General features: G+C 45.7%; 1 protein-coding gene across 2 annotated transcripts in view; it reads left to right on the top strand.

Moving 5' to 3' along the window:
* nup205 (nucleoporin 205) overlaps nt 1–15,429 on the top strand; it is a 131,922-nt gene extending 116,493 nt beyond the window's left edge. For both annotated transcript variants that reach the window (XM_078220266.1, XM_078220265.1), the window contains exons 35-43: nt 881–1,007; nt 2,296–2,372; nt 3,331–3,459; nt 4,675–4,801; nt 5,823–5,989; nt 7,339–7,462; nt 12,269–12,397; nt 13,798–13,874; nt 14,872–15,429. In XM_078220266.1, coding sequence (XP_078076392.1) covers nt 881–1,007; nt 2,296–2,372; nt 3,331–3,459; nt 4,675–4,801; nt 5,823–5,989; nt 7,339–7,462; nt 12,269–12,397; nt 13,798–13,874; nt 14,872–15,024 — 1,110 coding nt within the window. In that variant the 3' untranslated portion in view covers nt 15,025–15,429. The remainder of the gene's footprint in view (nt 1–880; nt 1,008–2,295; nt 2,373–3,330; nt 3,460–4,674; nt 4,802–5,822; nt 5,990–7,338; nt 7,463–12,268; nt 12,398–13,797; nt 13,875–14,871) is intronic.
* The last annotated feature ends 298 nt before the right edge of the window (nt 15,430–15,727 follow it).

Here is a 15,727-nt window from a genome sequence, read left to right as displayed (position 1 = left end):
CATCTTATTGTCTCTTGAGAAAGGGAGGCCAAGGAGGTACTCGCTGCAGAGCTGTCTGGATGAAGCATGCCGGCTGTGGAAGTAGTCCTGGAGAACGGAACTGACACTGCTGGAAGAAAAATCTGTTGAGACTCCAGAGTACTGAGTTGCATTTGATGCTAAAAGTGCAGCGCAAAACACCCACCAAAGACAATAATAAATCTTCATAAAACTATCTGTTTAAAAAGTGTGTTTAAAATACAGGCTTACTGGGGAACTGGAGTTCAGTTCCAGCTGCACTTGGTCTGTCAGTGATTTGCACTTCCTCCTCGAAAAGAGGAAATATTTCCACAGGAATTCTTTATAATGTTCAGGAGCAGACTAGAGTGGGATCAAATCCCGAACCCAGGTAAAATATTGTCTGTTGTGTGGTCCAATAGTAGCTGAACCAAAATGAAATCTTTAGCTGAATTGACTATCAGCCATGGCTCAGTTTATTGGACCTTGGAAGATCATGGGCTGAAATCTTATTCCAAAACAGGAGTACGGGATCTTAAGCTGACACACCAGTGAGAATTGTTCTGCTGTTGAAATTGCAATCATTTAGGTGGGTGTACAAGATTCCCTGGCACTATTTGTCAAATAAGAGCAAATATTTCCCCAGTGTTTTGGCCAATGCTTCTCTCTCAATAACATGAGCTTACCTGGTGATTATCATGTTGCTGTTTGTGGAAACTGGCTGTGTGCAGATTGGCTGCAGTTCCCTCGCCACAACCGTAACTACTGTTCAAAAGTGCTTCATTTACTTTAAGGTGGTGCCCTGAAGTCATGAATGGTGCTACATAAATGTAAGTCTTTATTTCTTATTCCCATCTGATTATAATGGTGATTTTCTCTGCAGGTACTGCAGTTCCTAATTGCCCATTCAGACCCCATCCAAGCTATCCTACGCTGCCAGCAGGTAACTGCAGGGTCCCTGCAGGAGCTGGCACTTTTGACTGGTATCATAAGCAAAGCAGCTTTACCAGGTAAGGAACGGTAATGCACAAATCTTTCTTGGCCCAATGCTTTCACCCATGGGGAAGGGTTGCTTGTTTGGAGAGCTAGTGCTGACACGATGGGCCAAATAGCCTCCTTCTGCACCATAATAATACTGTGGGTTGTCTGTTCATTTTCCCTCTATGGGTGTACTTTGGCTTTCATATTCTATATTCTCGCTGCTTAATGTCAGCTCTTGATAAAGTTATCACTTACTGGACCAGAAGTCCCTGGTTTGATTTCTAACCTGTGCTAAACTGATTGATTTTCACCAGAGACTAGTGAGATTTGAGATTGAGATCCGAAAATAGATTTAGCAGACCTGAGCAGAGAGTTTCCTCATTCCTACCCTGTCAGAAAAGTGCTCACTCTCTTCTAGGCACCACTGGATAATGAGTTGGAACTTTAATTAAATCTATATGCCTTCTCTCCAGCCGAGTTCTGTCTGCAGCTCTCTTCCAGCTCATTTGCTGGGTTAGAGAGTAGGAAGTTACAAATAAAAAATAGAAAATGCAGGGAGATACTCAGCACATCACGAAGGTAGCCTTGGCTGCCTTGGAAAAAAATTAGGTTGGGTTCCTGTTCCTGATGGCTATCCAGTGGTCCCGACTGGTAAGTAAATATATGGACATTGGCTGTAGACAAGGTCACCCCTAGCTGTGATGATTCCTTTTCCTGGAATTGCCTTATAGGATGGGATCTACACAAATCATACCAAAGCATAGTTCTGGAACTGTGACTTACAATGTGAAGGTACCCTCCTGATTATTCAGACAACTCTTATATGAACCATGCAACAGCACAATTTTGCATCTTGCATGACAGACTGATTTTCTATACCTGTGACTTGAGCTTTTCTGTTTATAGTCCTAGTTCCTGTGGCACTACATGAAGAGGAGTGAAATGTTTTGACCCCTTATCAATATTACCACATCAGTGGTTAGCACAGCTGCCTCACTGACCAGGGACCCGGGTTTGATTCCGGCCTTGGATGACTGTGTGGAGTTTGCATGTTCTCCCCCTGTCTGCAGGGGTTTCTTCACATAGTCCAACGATGTGTAGGTTAGGTGGATTGATCGTGATCAATGTGCGGAGTTACGGGGATAGGGTGGCAGAGTGGGCCAGAGTGCTTTTTTGGTGGGGGGAGGGGGGGTACAGACTTGATGGGCTGAATGGCCTCCTCAAATATAGGACGGAAGGAAATTTAAGGGGGGAAGAGTTTTGTAATTGTAATTGTACTGTTCAATGATATTGCTGGTTGTAATGTATATTTTTCAGATGTGTTAAATGGGATAGAACTGCAAGGCAATAGTGGTACTCTAATGGAATTTCAAGGTCATATTGGACGTTTCCAGGTATTTGAGTTTGTATTTTAATATACTTGCCTCTCTCCTTGGAACTTCCTTTCCCCCTCCCTCTATTTTTGTGCCACATTGGGACATGTGCACTTAAAACACATTGATGGCTCTTTGCCATCATTTGGTAGCACTCTGATTCTGAATCCCCCAGAATGACGCCCCAATGCAATACTGACCTTTAGTTCTGAGACCCTTGCTGCTCACTTTGATGTTGGGGAGTGTATATGAAGGATCCCAGATCGCTGTTTGAAGAAAGAAAGCAGTGGGGATCTCCCAGTGTGCTGCCAAACATTCCCCCTTTAACTAGCATCAGCTATTGTCGGATTAACTAGTCATTGCATTTCACTGCTGATTTGGGGATCTTTTTGTGTACAAACAATTGCTGTAATTTCCTATAGTAGCCACGCTTTAAAGCTGTGGGGCTAATTGTGGTTCCCCTACCGCTCAGTTTGCTCAGATTAGGATATAACCTAGGAACCACTGCTGGAACATCAATCCAAGTTGAACTGAATTGTTTAAGTCCTGTTAAGAGTGTGAGTGCTGACTGCATGTTTAATGATACTTCCTCTAATCAAGCGCTCAGAGTACTCCTGCACATTAGTGCTAGGCCCTTTACTGTCCGTTTTAATCAGGGTGCCTTGGTGTTAAACAACATCACTGAGAGAGCTGATGTGAATACAAGCTGAGCTTGTTTTTCAGTAATCCCCCACTCTGGCTCTAGTCACCAGCCCTGGTTCCACCCTTCCAATTAGCCAGTATGTCCTTCCTGAGGTTTAAGGGTGTTTAGTTTGAAAGTGTGCTTAATTCTTTTGCACTTTTCAAATCAATTTTACAAGAACAATCAAACGCAGGACTATTTGGAAAGTATTGTCACATATTGCTGAGAAACTCATTAAATGTTCAGTGACAATGAAATGTTTCAATATTTCTGCCTTACTATTTTTGTGACTGCCAGCGGCAGTGCCTGGGCCTGCTCAGCCGATTCAGTGGCTCAGACCGACTTCGTGAGGTCAAAAAGCAGCAGGAAGGCACTCAAGTCGGCAGGGTGAGCAAGAAGGATGAAATGGAACTAGCTATGCAACAGGTATGCTTCAAATTGGACCCACGGCGGGCTTCCCTTCATGTCGGAGTTTTTATGGATAAAGCTGTATGTTTTATATAGTACGCAGAGAAGGCATATTAATTGAAGAATTTAAAAAGGGCCGAACAAATTAATCAATGATTTTTTTGCGTTGTACTATAATGTGTTTAAAATAAAATTGGAATCATTTGTCATCACCAATTTATGTTTGTGCTGCAGTGGCAGCGATTGAAATGTTCTACCCAGAATGGAAGCAATTCTGCACATTTATTCTAAAGAGTTTGTTTATGCAGATAAGCATAGTGTTAACTGCCTGCAATCTGATTCCAATTTGGACCAAGTTAGTTGAGCATGTTGTTAAATGTAAACTTGGTTTCACAGGAGTTAGAACAAATATTTTGTGATGCTGACAGTTGAAGGAACCAACCCACCCAACACACAGCCTTATTTAAAGGCTTGTCTTCAGATGTTACCTATTTGAGTGGTACAAACAATTTAATAGAATCAGAGTTCAGCAGGAGATAATTCAGCTTTTTTGTGCATTTGCTGCACTTTTAAAGAACTATCCATGTGATTCCACAGCCCCTGCTGTTTCCCAATAACTTTACAAATTATTTACAAATATTTGATTAATATAAGCGTGTAATTTGTTCTTTAAAGAAAGCTGGCTGGATATCTGAATGACAGTGCTAGCGTTTCATGCTTTCATTGTCACTGTGATGTTTCCTCAGAGACTTGGCTCAGAATTTATCACAATGGAATATTTAACGTTGTTGTTTTGAATCTATTTGTGCGCAAGTCAAGTATGCTACTGTTTGTTTCTACATCTCTGTAATTATCCTAATTGTGAGTAAATTTGATACTAGTTTAAGCCTGTTTCTTTTTAACCTTTCAAAATTGACAGTGGTATGGCAGTGGGTCAGTGTACCAAGGTAACAGTAATATGGAGGGTGGGTTATGATACCAGGGTAATGGTAATAATCATTTAGCATGCTAAATAATTCACACCATGCATAAAAGGCAAGTTCCAGTTCATGGAAGGCACAAGTTAACTTGATTGAAATTGCATTTTTAGAGTTTACAGTTGAGAGAGAGCTCAAACTGCAACAAGGGATATAGTTAGCAAATGGCGGAAGAGATTCTGATATTTTCTAATTACTCTATTGAGGATGAAAGTTTGTTCATGTTAACTGGGGTTCTTTGTTTATGCCTTTTCAGATTTGTGCGAATGTGGTGAAATACTGTCAAACGCTGCTGATACAGAGCAGTCCTGGGTCCCAGCACACAATTTGTCTCTTTACTCCTAGTCTTGCTGAAGGCACATCTCGAGAAGGAAGTAGGCAAGGTAAGCCTAATGTCCTCCAACTTCACTCCTCCCAACAAGCAAATTTTACTATATGTTCATCTTCACTACAACAGATTGTACATAATATCCTCTTCTTGTTAAATTTTCACAAATATAGCAGACCACTTGATATGCTGATAGCTATTGTGTGGCAGGGCATAGCTAGGATTGATTAGATTTTCTGAAGTCATCATTTTCTAAACACTTATTTCTTTTTCTCTGCAACCCTTTGCAGGTTAATGAGATTTGGTCTTTTCTGGTTAGATATGGATTAGAACTTCTATTAATGGGTATTTGAGGGCGAAGGATTTATTCAACTGTATCAAGTGGTCAGTGTTGAAAATGGAAGTTCTTAATAACACTACTTATAAAAAGAGATTAAAGAACTGCTGAAAATATATGAAAGGTTATCTCGATCTGAAACATTAATTTTGTCCCTCTCCACAGATGCTGCCTGGCCTGCTGAGTATTTGTAGCACTTTCTGTTTCTATTTCAGATTTCCAGCATTTATCGTATTTTGCTTTCGTACTAATAAAAAGAGAACTGGTTGCATTGGTAAAACATTGCAATGTTGCAAGTGAAAGTTCTCATCAGGCATACCAACAGATCAGGAAGAGCACCATCACAGTCCCCGGCCTCAGATTGCCCAAGTGATCAGACTTTTCAGGGAGATTTTTCAAATCTTCCCTCTATAACTATATTTTTAGAAGCGAAAGTGACTGAAACGGCTCCACATGTGTCACCAAGAAATAAATCCCACAACTGGCATGGCTATGGAAAGGGTAAAGGAATTTCACAGAACGAAATGGAGAGGAGTGTAGTGAAAGACAGGGAAATGAGATGTAATTAATGCATTAGTTCCAATGGGCCAACACTGTGATCATGTTGCAGTTTGACATTTGAACCATTTTTGGCAGAGGTGATACCTCAGGAATATAGCTTGTGACCACCCTTCTTTCAACCTGGCCATGTCGAATACTGACAGCTGATAACCAGGAATTGTTTTCTCCCCGTTTGCAGATACTCAGTTACCAATGGTTCCTTACTGGAGGCTGCCCAGCCTTGGGGTCATCCTGTTCCTGTTGAAACAAAGTACAAACGATTTCTTCAGCTGTTATGAGAACCACCGGCAGAGTGTGACCAAGTACCAGAATCTACAGCATCTACCCCCAGATGAAATAAAGGAGGTTGGTGTTTGGCAATGTGTGCTTTGATTTTTTTTAAAAATGTCTATGTGTGTCGGTGATTTTAAGTGCTCAACCCCTTCAGATTTTCTTTTACATGACTCTGCGCACACGATATCTCAAATCAGCTGATTAGAATGTAGCTGCACAGGTACCTTCAGATTGCTGCATGGTTTTCAGGTGGTGTGTGGTATCTTCCATATTTCAGACACCACGGGCCTTTGCTCACAGATTGCAAGCAGCACTCTCCCTTATCTCTATTCTGAATGTTTTAATTCCTCCTGCAATACTTTACGTGAATATTGCCCTTCCCCCACCACTTCACCGGCATGCCCTGGTCACCGTTATGAGGTGGAGATGTGTTTACACCGTTATGAGCTCAGGATAGTGAGTCCTGTCAAGGCCATTGAATCATGGTGGAGTTCGCCATAGAACATGGCCAGGCACTCACCGATTTCCAGGAGCAAGCCACAAGTTAAGAACCAGCAGCAGGAAGCACTGAACTTCCATTTTCTTAACCTAAGTGCAAGGACATTTGCAGTGTTTGTATTGCTATCCATGTGGATTCCAGCTCTCTCTGCACTTGGGTAGGGGCAGGGAGTTCGGGTAGGGGGTGTGGGAAATTGCAGGTTTGAAACTGATGCTGTCACTACTGGGAGATTGCCTGTTGTGGCTGTATTTTCCATCCCCTTAGTGTCACAGGTTTAATACTTGCTCTGAAGCTCCCAGTTCATGATGAAATGTGTTTCCTCCTGTTTTGGGCCACGTTTAACAGAAGAACAAAGGTAAATGCGTAAAAGTAGTTTTATTCCTGTTTAGAAGTAGGACATTGACCTGAACCAGGTCTGTCTTTCACCCCAGTACCTGTTTCAAACACACTCCACTTATGGGTAGACCAAGATTTTTGCAGTTGTGTCTCTGATTTTGGTTCTGGACTTTCTGGATGGCTCTGGTCAAATATTGAGGCTTCCACCTTGAAGAGGGTGGTCCAGCTTGAAAAAGCACACTCTGTGCCTTAACCTGTGTCTTCTGCTTTTTGAACTAATTGATGTAGTTAACTGTCAGTCTGGATCAATTTTATTAATTTGCTCCATGAACATCAATTGAACCACCCCGTAGTCTCTTCCAGAGAAATCCAGCTTGACTTTCTTAACATTTTTCCTCATTAATTTGATACCCAGAATCATCATTGCTGCCTCCTTTTACCCTCTGAAGGTCAGCCATATCGTTGCTAAGTTGATTAAATACATGGAGGATTCCAGATGGCTTCTGACAACCAGATGTAGAAAAAAAGGTGATAAACAAAAATGAAGGAACAGTTGACCTGATTACCTCAGTCTTTTCTTCCACAGCTGTGCCAAGCATTAGTATCAGTTGGTGTGGACAAGATTTCAGCAGCCCAGCGACAGGTTCTGGCCCGACGTCGGCTTGTACAGCAGATCAATCACCGAGCAGAACTGCTGTCCCTCTACTGCTGTATCCTTCACTGCCTTTTCCTTTCCAGTTCAACTCCGAACGCGAAAAACATACATTCCCATCACATCCAGAATGTTTTCCCAGCTTACTTCCACATTTCCCAATGTTTTAATGAAGCCACTGTTCGGATCTCGGTGGGAGATTTACAATATTGAAATTATTGTACTGTTTAAAATATTTACATTAAGAAGCTGAGTTATGGGCCTGAGGCCCATCATACAGATCACAGAGTGAAAATAAGCAAACAGGCAGAGACAGGATTATGTGAGAAAGCAATTGTGTGTTTCTGTCTGTTTTATATTAGTTGTCTCAGATGTCCAAAGGCACTGCACCTGTAGGTGACCAATTAATCGCATGATGTGACAGCTCCAGACAGATATTAATAAATTCCAGTTTACTGTGACTGAGGAACATGCTCAGCAAATATATGCAAAAACATATCAAAACAGATTAACTTTAATTCATAAGATTTATAGCAACATCCATGGCCACAGCAAGCATTTCAGACTTTTGCTTGTAGTTTCGCGAATGAGCTGTAAATAACCACAGTAATGAGTAGACTGTGAGCCAAGCAGCAACAGAAGTAATTAGCAGACTAGACAGAAGCCCTGTAAATTTGCTACCAATCCCCATCACTTTATTTAGCACAGATTTGGCCAAACGTCCCAATTCGCACTCCCCTCTGCAACCTGCCAAGTCCTATAACCCACCAGCTAAGTGAGGAAAATACCGAGCACTTACCCTGTCCCCATTAAAGATAAAAAAGTGCTTTCTACAAACATCCCTACCACCAAATTAAAACCCAGCCAATGACACAGGCCAGCCTAGCCCCCCACTCAGCACAAACTCTTCCCCACCCTCTTTCGGATTCTCTCAGATTCCAACCTCCTCACTTGGATAAGCAAAAACTCACCCTGCGTCTGATAAGTAAATTCCACATCCCCCCTTTAAGCCCCTTCCTCTCCAAATACTTGAATCCAAAACAGGAAGTTAGATCACTTTCTCATCTTGCATTAATTATCAAGCCAGCTGTGCTTCCAGATATGCCACTGAATTTTACCTCCATATTGCTGGATCTGGATAAATAACAATAAAAAAGATGAGACTGTCCTGCTGAGTGTTTCCAGCATTTTCTGTTCTGATTTCAGATTTTCAGCATCTGCAGTTTTCCTAATAGCGCTTCCTGTTGGGAGGGTGTTGCAGGGAAATGGCCTCCCCTGTTGGGAGGGTGCTGCAGGGAAATGGCCTCCCCTGTTGGGAGGGTGTTGCAGAGAAATGGCCTCCCCTGTTATTAGAGTGTTGCGGGGAAATGGCATCTCCTGTTGGGAAGGTGCTGGGAAATGGTGTCTTCTGTTGGGAGGGTGCTGGGAAATGGTGTCTTCTGTTGGGAGGGTGCTGGGAAATGGTGTCTCCTGTTGGGAGGGTGCTGGGAAATGGCATCTCCTGTTGGGAGGGTGCTGGGAAATGGCGTCTCCTGTTGGGAGGGTGCTGGGAAATGGCATCTCCTGTTGGGAGGGTGCTGGGAAATGGCGTCTTCTGTTGGGAGGGTGCCGGGAAATGGCGTCTAATGTTGGGAGGGTGCTGGGAAATGGCATCTCCTGTTGGGAGGGTGCCGGGAAATGGTGTTTTCTGTTGGGAGGGTGATGGGAAATGGTGTCTTCTGTTGGGAGGGTGCTGGGAAATGGCGTCTCCTGTTGGGAGGGTGCTGCGAAATGGTGTCTTCTGTTGGGAGGGTGCTGGGAAATGGTGTCTTCTGTTGGGAGGGTGCTGGGAAATGGCGTCTAATGTTGGGAGGGTGCTGGGAAATGGCATCTCCTGTTGGGAGGGTGCCGGGAAATGGTGTTTTCTGTTGGGAGGGTGCTGGGAAATGGTGTCTTCTGTTGGGAGGGTGCTGGGAAATGGCGTCTTCTGTTGGGAGGGTGCTGGGAAATGGCGTCTCCTGTTGGGAGGGTGCTGCGAAATGGTGTCTTCTGTTGGGAGGGTGCTGGGAAATGGTGTCTTCTGTTGGGAGGGTGCTGGGAAATGGCATCTCCTGTTGGGAGGGTGCTGGGAAATGGCCTCCTGTTGGGAAGGTGCTGGGAAATGGCCTCTCCTGTTGGGAGGATGTGGGGGAAATGGCTTCTCCTATTGGGAGGGTGTGGGGGAAATGACCTCCCCTGTTGGGAGGGTGTTGCGGGGAAATGGCGTCTCCTGTTGGGAGGGTGCGGAGAAATAGCATCTGTTGGGAGGGTGCTGGGAAATGGCCTCTCCTGTTGGGAGGGTGTGGGGAAATGGCCTCTCCTGTTGGGAGGGTGTGGGGAAATGGCCTCTCCTGTTGGGAGGGTGTGGGGAAATGGCCTCTCCTGTTGGGAGGGTGTGGAGAAATGGCCTCTCCTGTTGCGAGGGTGTGGGGAAATCACCTCTCCTGATGGGAGGGTGTGGGGAAATGGCCTCTCCTGTTGGGAGTGTATGGGGGAAATTACCTCTCCTGTTGGGAGGGTGTTGCAGGGAAATGGTGTCTCTTGTTGGGAGGGGGGGGAGAAATGGCTTCTCCTGTTGCGAGGGTGTTGCGGGGAAATGGAGTCTCCTGTTGGGAGGATGCGGAGAAATGGCATCTCCTGTTGGGAGGGTGCTGAAAATGGCCTTTCCTGTTGGGAGGGTGCTGGGAAATGGCCTCTCCTGTTGGGAGGGTGCTGGGAAGTGGCCTCTGCTGTTGGGAGGGTGCAGGGAAAAGGCCTATCCTGTTGGGAGGGTGCTGGGAAATGGCATCACCTGTTGGAAGAGTGTGGGGAAATGGCCTCGCCTTTTGGGAAGGTGTGCAGGAAATGGCCTCTCCTGTAGGGAGGCTGTGCGAGAAATGGCCTCTCCTCTTGGGAGGCTGTGCGGGAAGTGGCCTCTCCTGTTGGGAGGCTGTGGGGGAAATTGCCTCTGCTGTTAGGAGTGGGGTGTGGGGAAATGGCCTCTCCTGTTGCGAGGGTGTGCAGGAAATGGCCTCTCCTGTAGGGAGGCTGTGCGGGAAATGGCCTCTCCTCTTGGGAGGCTGTGCGGGAAGTGGCCTCTCCTGTTGGGAGGGTGCTGGGAAATGGCCTCTCCTGTTGGGAGGGTGTGGGGAAATGGCCTCTCCTGTTGCGAGGGTGTTGCGGGGAAATCACGTCTCCTGTTGGGAGGGTGTGGGGAAAGCGCCTCGCCTTCTGGGAAGGTGTGGGGGGAATGGCCTCTCCTGTTGGGAGGGTGCAGAAAAATAGCATCTCCTGTTTGGAAGGTGCTGGGAAATGGCCTCTCCTGTTGGGAGGGTGCTGAGAAATGGCCTCTCCTGTTGGGAGGGTGCTGGGAAATTGCCTCTCCTGTTGGGAGGGTGCTGGGAAATGGCCTCCTGTTGGGAGGGTGCTGGGAAATGGCCTCTCCTGTTGGAAGAGTGTGGGGAAATGGCCTCGCCTTTTGGGAAGGTGTGGGGGAAATGGCCTCTCCTGTTGCGAGGGTGTGCAGGAAATGGTCTCTCCTGTAGGGAGGCTGTGCGGGAAATGGCCTCTCCACTTGGGAGGCTGTGCGGGAAGTGGCCTCTCCTGTTGGGAGGCTGTGGGGGAAATGACCTCTCCTGTTGGGAGGCTGTGGGGGAAATGGCCTCTCCTGTAGGGAGGGTATGGGGGAAATGACCTCCTGTTGGGAGGGTGTTGCCGAGAAATGGCGTCTCCTGTTGGGAGGGTGCAGAGAAATGGCATCTCCTGTTGGGCGGGTGTGGGGAAATGGCCTCTCCTGTTGGAAGGGTGTTGCGTGGAAATGGCCTCTCCTGTTGGGAGGGTGCGGAGAAATAGCATCTGTTGGGAGGGTGCTGGATAATGGCCTCTCCTGTTGGGAGGGTGCTGGGAAATGGCCTCTCCTGTTGGGAGGGTGTTGCGGGGAAATGGCGTCTCCTGTTGGGAGTGTGCTGGGGAATGCCTCTCTTGTTGGGAGGGTGCTGGGAAATGGCCTCTTCTGTTGGGAAAGTGTGGTGGGGAAATGGCCTCTCCTGTTGGGAAAGTGTTGTGGAGAAACGGCCTCTCCTGTTGGGAGGGTGTGGGGAATGGCGTCCCCTATTGGGTGGGTGTGGGGAAATGGCATCTTCTGTTGGGAGGCTGTGGGGGAAATGGCTTCTCCTGTTGGGAGGCTGTGGGGGAAATGGCCTCTCCTGTTGGGAGGGTGTTGCGGGGAAATGGCCCCTCCTGTTGGGAGGGTGTTGGGAAATGGCCCCTCCTGTTGGGAGGGTGTTGGGAAATGGCCCCTCCTGTTGGGAGGGTGCTGGGAAATGGCCTCTCCTGTTGGGAGGGTGCTGGGAAATGGCCTCTCCTGTTGGGAGGGTGCTGGGAAATGGCCTCTCCTGTTGGGAGGGTGTGGGGAAATGGCCTCCTGTTTGGGAGGGTGCGGGGAATGGCCCCTCCTGTTGGGAGGGTGTGGGGAAATGGCCTCCTGTTTGGGAGGGTGCAGGGAAATGCCCTCTCCTGTTGGGAGGGTGTGGGGAAATGGCCTCTCCTCTTGGGAGGGTGTGGGGAAATGGCCTCTCCTCTTGGGAGGGTGTGGGGAAATGGCCTCTCCTGTGGGAGGGTGTGGGGAAATGGCCTCTCCTCTTGGGAGGGTGTGGGGAAATGGCCTCTCCTCTTGGGAGGGTGTGGAGTAATGGTCTCTTCTGTTGGGAAGATGTGGTGGGGAAATGGCGTCTCCTGTTGGGAGGGAGTTGTGGGAAATGGTGTCTCCTGTTGGGAGGGAGTTGTGGGAAATGGTGTCTCCTGTTGGGAGGGGGGTGTGGGGAAATGTCTCTCCTGTTTTGTTCCTTAACCTATTCTAATTTTCCAGTCATTGTGGAAACCTGTCTCTTTATCCTGTGGCGACATCTGGAGTATTACTTCCTGTACTTCACCCCCACAGATTCCCATGTTTCCCTTGATATCCTGAGTGCATCCTACAGGGGCAGACGTTACCATGGTAGGTACCAGATTCAACATTGAACGATACATGTATATGACTGCTATTGAGATACTCTTTTGTAATGGAGGTCCTGAAGTCCAGCTGTTTTCTTTACTCAGAGTGTTAGCATTTAGTACTCTGTCATTTACAGTTTCACAATGGATTGTATGTTTGTGCAACATTTTTATCCTCCTCTCTTTGCTGACCAAGGTCCAATATCCAGTGGTCCAGGCAGAGTGGAAAGGGAAGATTTACATGAAGCTCATGGTACACTCCCACTAGATGTGTAATTAAAAAACACAGCCAGGCATGGAATTAATTAGCCTGCAGAAACCAGAAGTTAATAGATTCAATTCCTGGTCTAAGTTGGGTGGGTGGTGGTGACTCTATGGCGTGCTTGACCACTTCAGAAGGCAGTGTACATGGTTGAAGCTGGAGTGTTCACAGACTACAAAAAGCAGAAGTAAATCTTGTTGTATCTCTGATAGACTTTAATCTAGTCTATTGTATTTCCCGCTCCCAATGCCCCGTGTACTCTACCAAATGCTTTATTCGCAGGCAGGACCCAGAGCTTCCTGTTGCTTGCCATTTTAGCATATCATCCTGCTCTCATGTCCAGCCTTGGCTTGTTGCAATGTTCCAGAGAAGCCCAACACAAACTGGAGCAACAGCACTTCATCCTCTGATTGGGCACTTATAGCCTTTGGGACTGAACATTAAGTTCACCAACTTCAGTGCATGTACTCTCTCCTCCATTTTCACCCTGTTTCCATCAATTTATTTTATTTAATTTATTTTAATTTCTTCCATTGTTTCATTTTTTTTCACTTTTTAAAATCTTGCTTTCCATCTTTCTTCCATGACCACAGTTTCCCCCTGCCACCGCACTAGGACCATCTGTTACATGTTTCAGGTTGTCCTTTGACATACTGTTCACCTTTGTTCTGCCAGTTGCACATTCTGATCTCTTCACGTGCCGCTATCAGCACCCTTCTTAGCCATGATCATCATCATTTACATTCCATTTGTCTATGACAGCTTTGTCAATTCTGCCATCTCCACGTACCACTGGCTCTCTATTCATTTGCTATAGCATCCCCTCCACTTTTCTTCACCACTACAGTACAAATCTCATCCTCTTGCGAAGAATCATCCAGACTTGAAACATTGGCTCTATTCTCTCTCCACAGATGCTGTTAGACCTGCTGAGTTTTTCCAGCATTTTCTGTTTTTTATTTCAGATTTCAGCGTCTGCAGTAATTTGCTTTTAGCTTTTATACTGATAGACTCTTCACAGTTTTGACCCAGTCCACAATGACCATATTGGGTCTAGTATTACGTAGCTAATTTCTGGGCCTCATGTTTCTGGACAAATGATGCTGAATGCTGATCTGTTTTATATCTTTTATGAAACCCAGATTCCTATTGTCTTGAGACAAATCCTGACTCCAGGCGTTTGATTCTAAGTCAGGTACACCAGCACGATATTGAGCAGGTAAGTTTTGATCTTGGTTGCAATGCATATTATCACGCAGTGCAGTTCTTTTGGTCATCATGTATTTGCTTGAAGTGTTTATGTTGTTAAATAAATGAAAGATCTGAAGAATGACATGAATTGTGCGTTTGAAACTGGATGCATTAGTTGGGAATTTGGTGCAGAGAGAGAAAGTGGTGTTTTGTTTTGCCTTCAATAGACGTTCAAGTGTTGAGAGCTTTGTTTCAATACTGGTAATCTTTAAAGACATCTCTCTCAGCTGTGGTCCTGTCCAATAGCTGAAGAAAATACCCACACAACATCTGGATAAAGGGAGTGACCACTTACACAAATTGGAGCTCTATCTTGGCAACATCTACACCATGGGCGGCACAGTGGTTAATACTGCTGCCTCACAGCGCCAGGGACCCGGGTTCGATTCCAGCCTTGGGTGACTGTGTGGAGTTCGCATGTTCTCCACATGTCTGTGTGGTTTCCTCCAGGTACTCCGATTATCTCCCAGAGCCCAAAGATTTGCAGGTTAGATGGATTGGCCATGCTAAATTTCCCTTTAGTGTCTAAAGATGTGTAGGTTGGGGGATCAGCCAAGGTCAATGTGCAGGGTTATGGGGATAGGGTGGAGTGTGCGCGCCTCGATAAAATGCTGCTTCAGAGAGTTGGTGAAAACTTGATGGGCCAAATGGCGGCTTCCTGCACTGTAGGGATTCTATGGTTTAAATGGGATGAAGGAAAATATGGTTTTGAAAGGAGCCATATTGAGTAAGCTCAGTCCCTCTGTCTCTCCATGTCCCTGTGGCACTTCACTAGTTACAGTTTGCCAACACAAAAATAAATCCACTTTACTCTCTGCTTCTGTATGCTAAGCAATCCTTTATGCATGCTTTTATATTGCCTTATGTGTCACTTGGGTGATATTGTGAAGATAACTGGTGAACATACTGCTGTGAATCAGGCATGCTTTAATGCTACATTTGACATATGTGGATTTTTCCTTCAGCTTCAGATTGATGCCGTAGCAAGCTTTGGGGAGTCCCTGCAAAAGAAGTTGCTCGACATTGAGACAGTTTACTGCAAAGTGCGGTCACAACACTTGTTTATTCAGGCGCTAGTCCGACGCATCCGTGGCCTTGTGAGGATGAAGAAGACTTGATGGTCTTCTGCTGAAGCACACAACTGTACACATCCACCAGCTGCTTTCTCCTCTTTCCGAATTTCTCCTTGAAATTGTGGGATTCGCGAAGGCTCACAAAACTAGTTTAATATTTTTTACTAAGGATCCATCTGTAATTATAATTAAATGTTATTTTTCAGAAAGAATAAACTTCAGTTTTCCGAATTGGAGGTTGAGTTTTTTTATGAGACTCTGAAGGACAAAAAAAGATGAGAAATTGATCCAGATGAAAAGGCCAATTTGACCTTTTCCTGCCTTTCCCACTATCCTCCCATTATAACAACTAAACATAACAGCTGATCATGACCTTGAATGTTACCATAGGTGCTGTCTTTACCATTTCACCAATAAACCAAAATTGTCTGTGCTAAACTTTCTTCCTTCCCCTCTTAGCCATACTGTCGTTATTTCTCCCTCAGCTTGGCCTGTCTTGGAATACCATTCTAGAGAGGTGGGCACGCAAGATGCACCTTTCAGATGAGATAATGGACTAAGACTTCTGCTCATTGGATGGGTGTGAGGTGTCCTGTGGCATAAAGATGCCAAGATGGTCGATATGCCATCAAACTTCTAGTGAGTGCAGATTAAGCCATTTTACTACAACTGTAACAGGGTTAACATCAAAGGATGATGGCCTTTGTCGAGCTCAAATCGTGCTTAAAATTCCATCAGCTTTCTCACC

This window comes from Mustelus asterias, chromosome 9 (genome assembly GCF_964213995.1).
Source record: "Mustelus asterias chromosome 9, sMusAst1.hap1.1, whole genome shotgun sequence".
Taxonomy (NCBI): Eukaryota; Metazoa; Chordata; class Chondrichthyes; order Carcharhiniformes; family Triakidae; genus Mustelus; species Mustelus asterias.
Note: the sequence above shows the minus strand (reverse complement) of the source record. Positions and strands in the feature narration are given on the sequence as shown.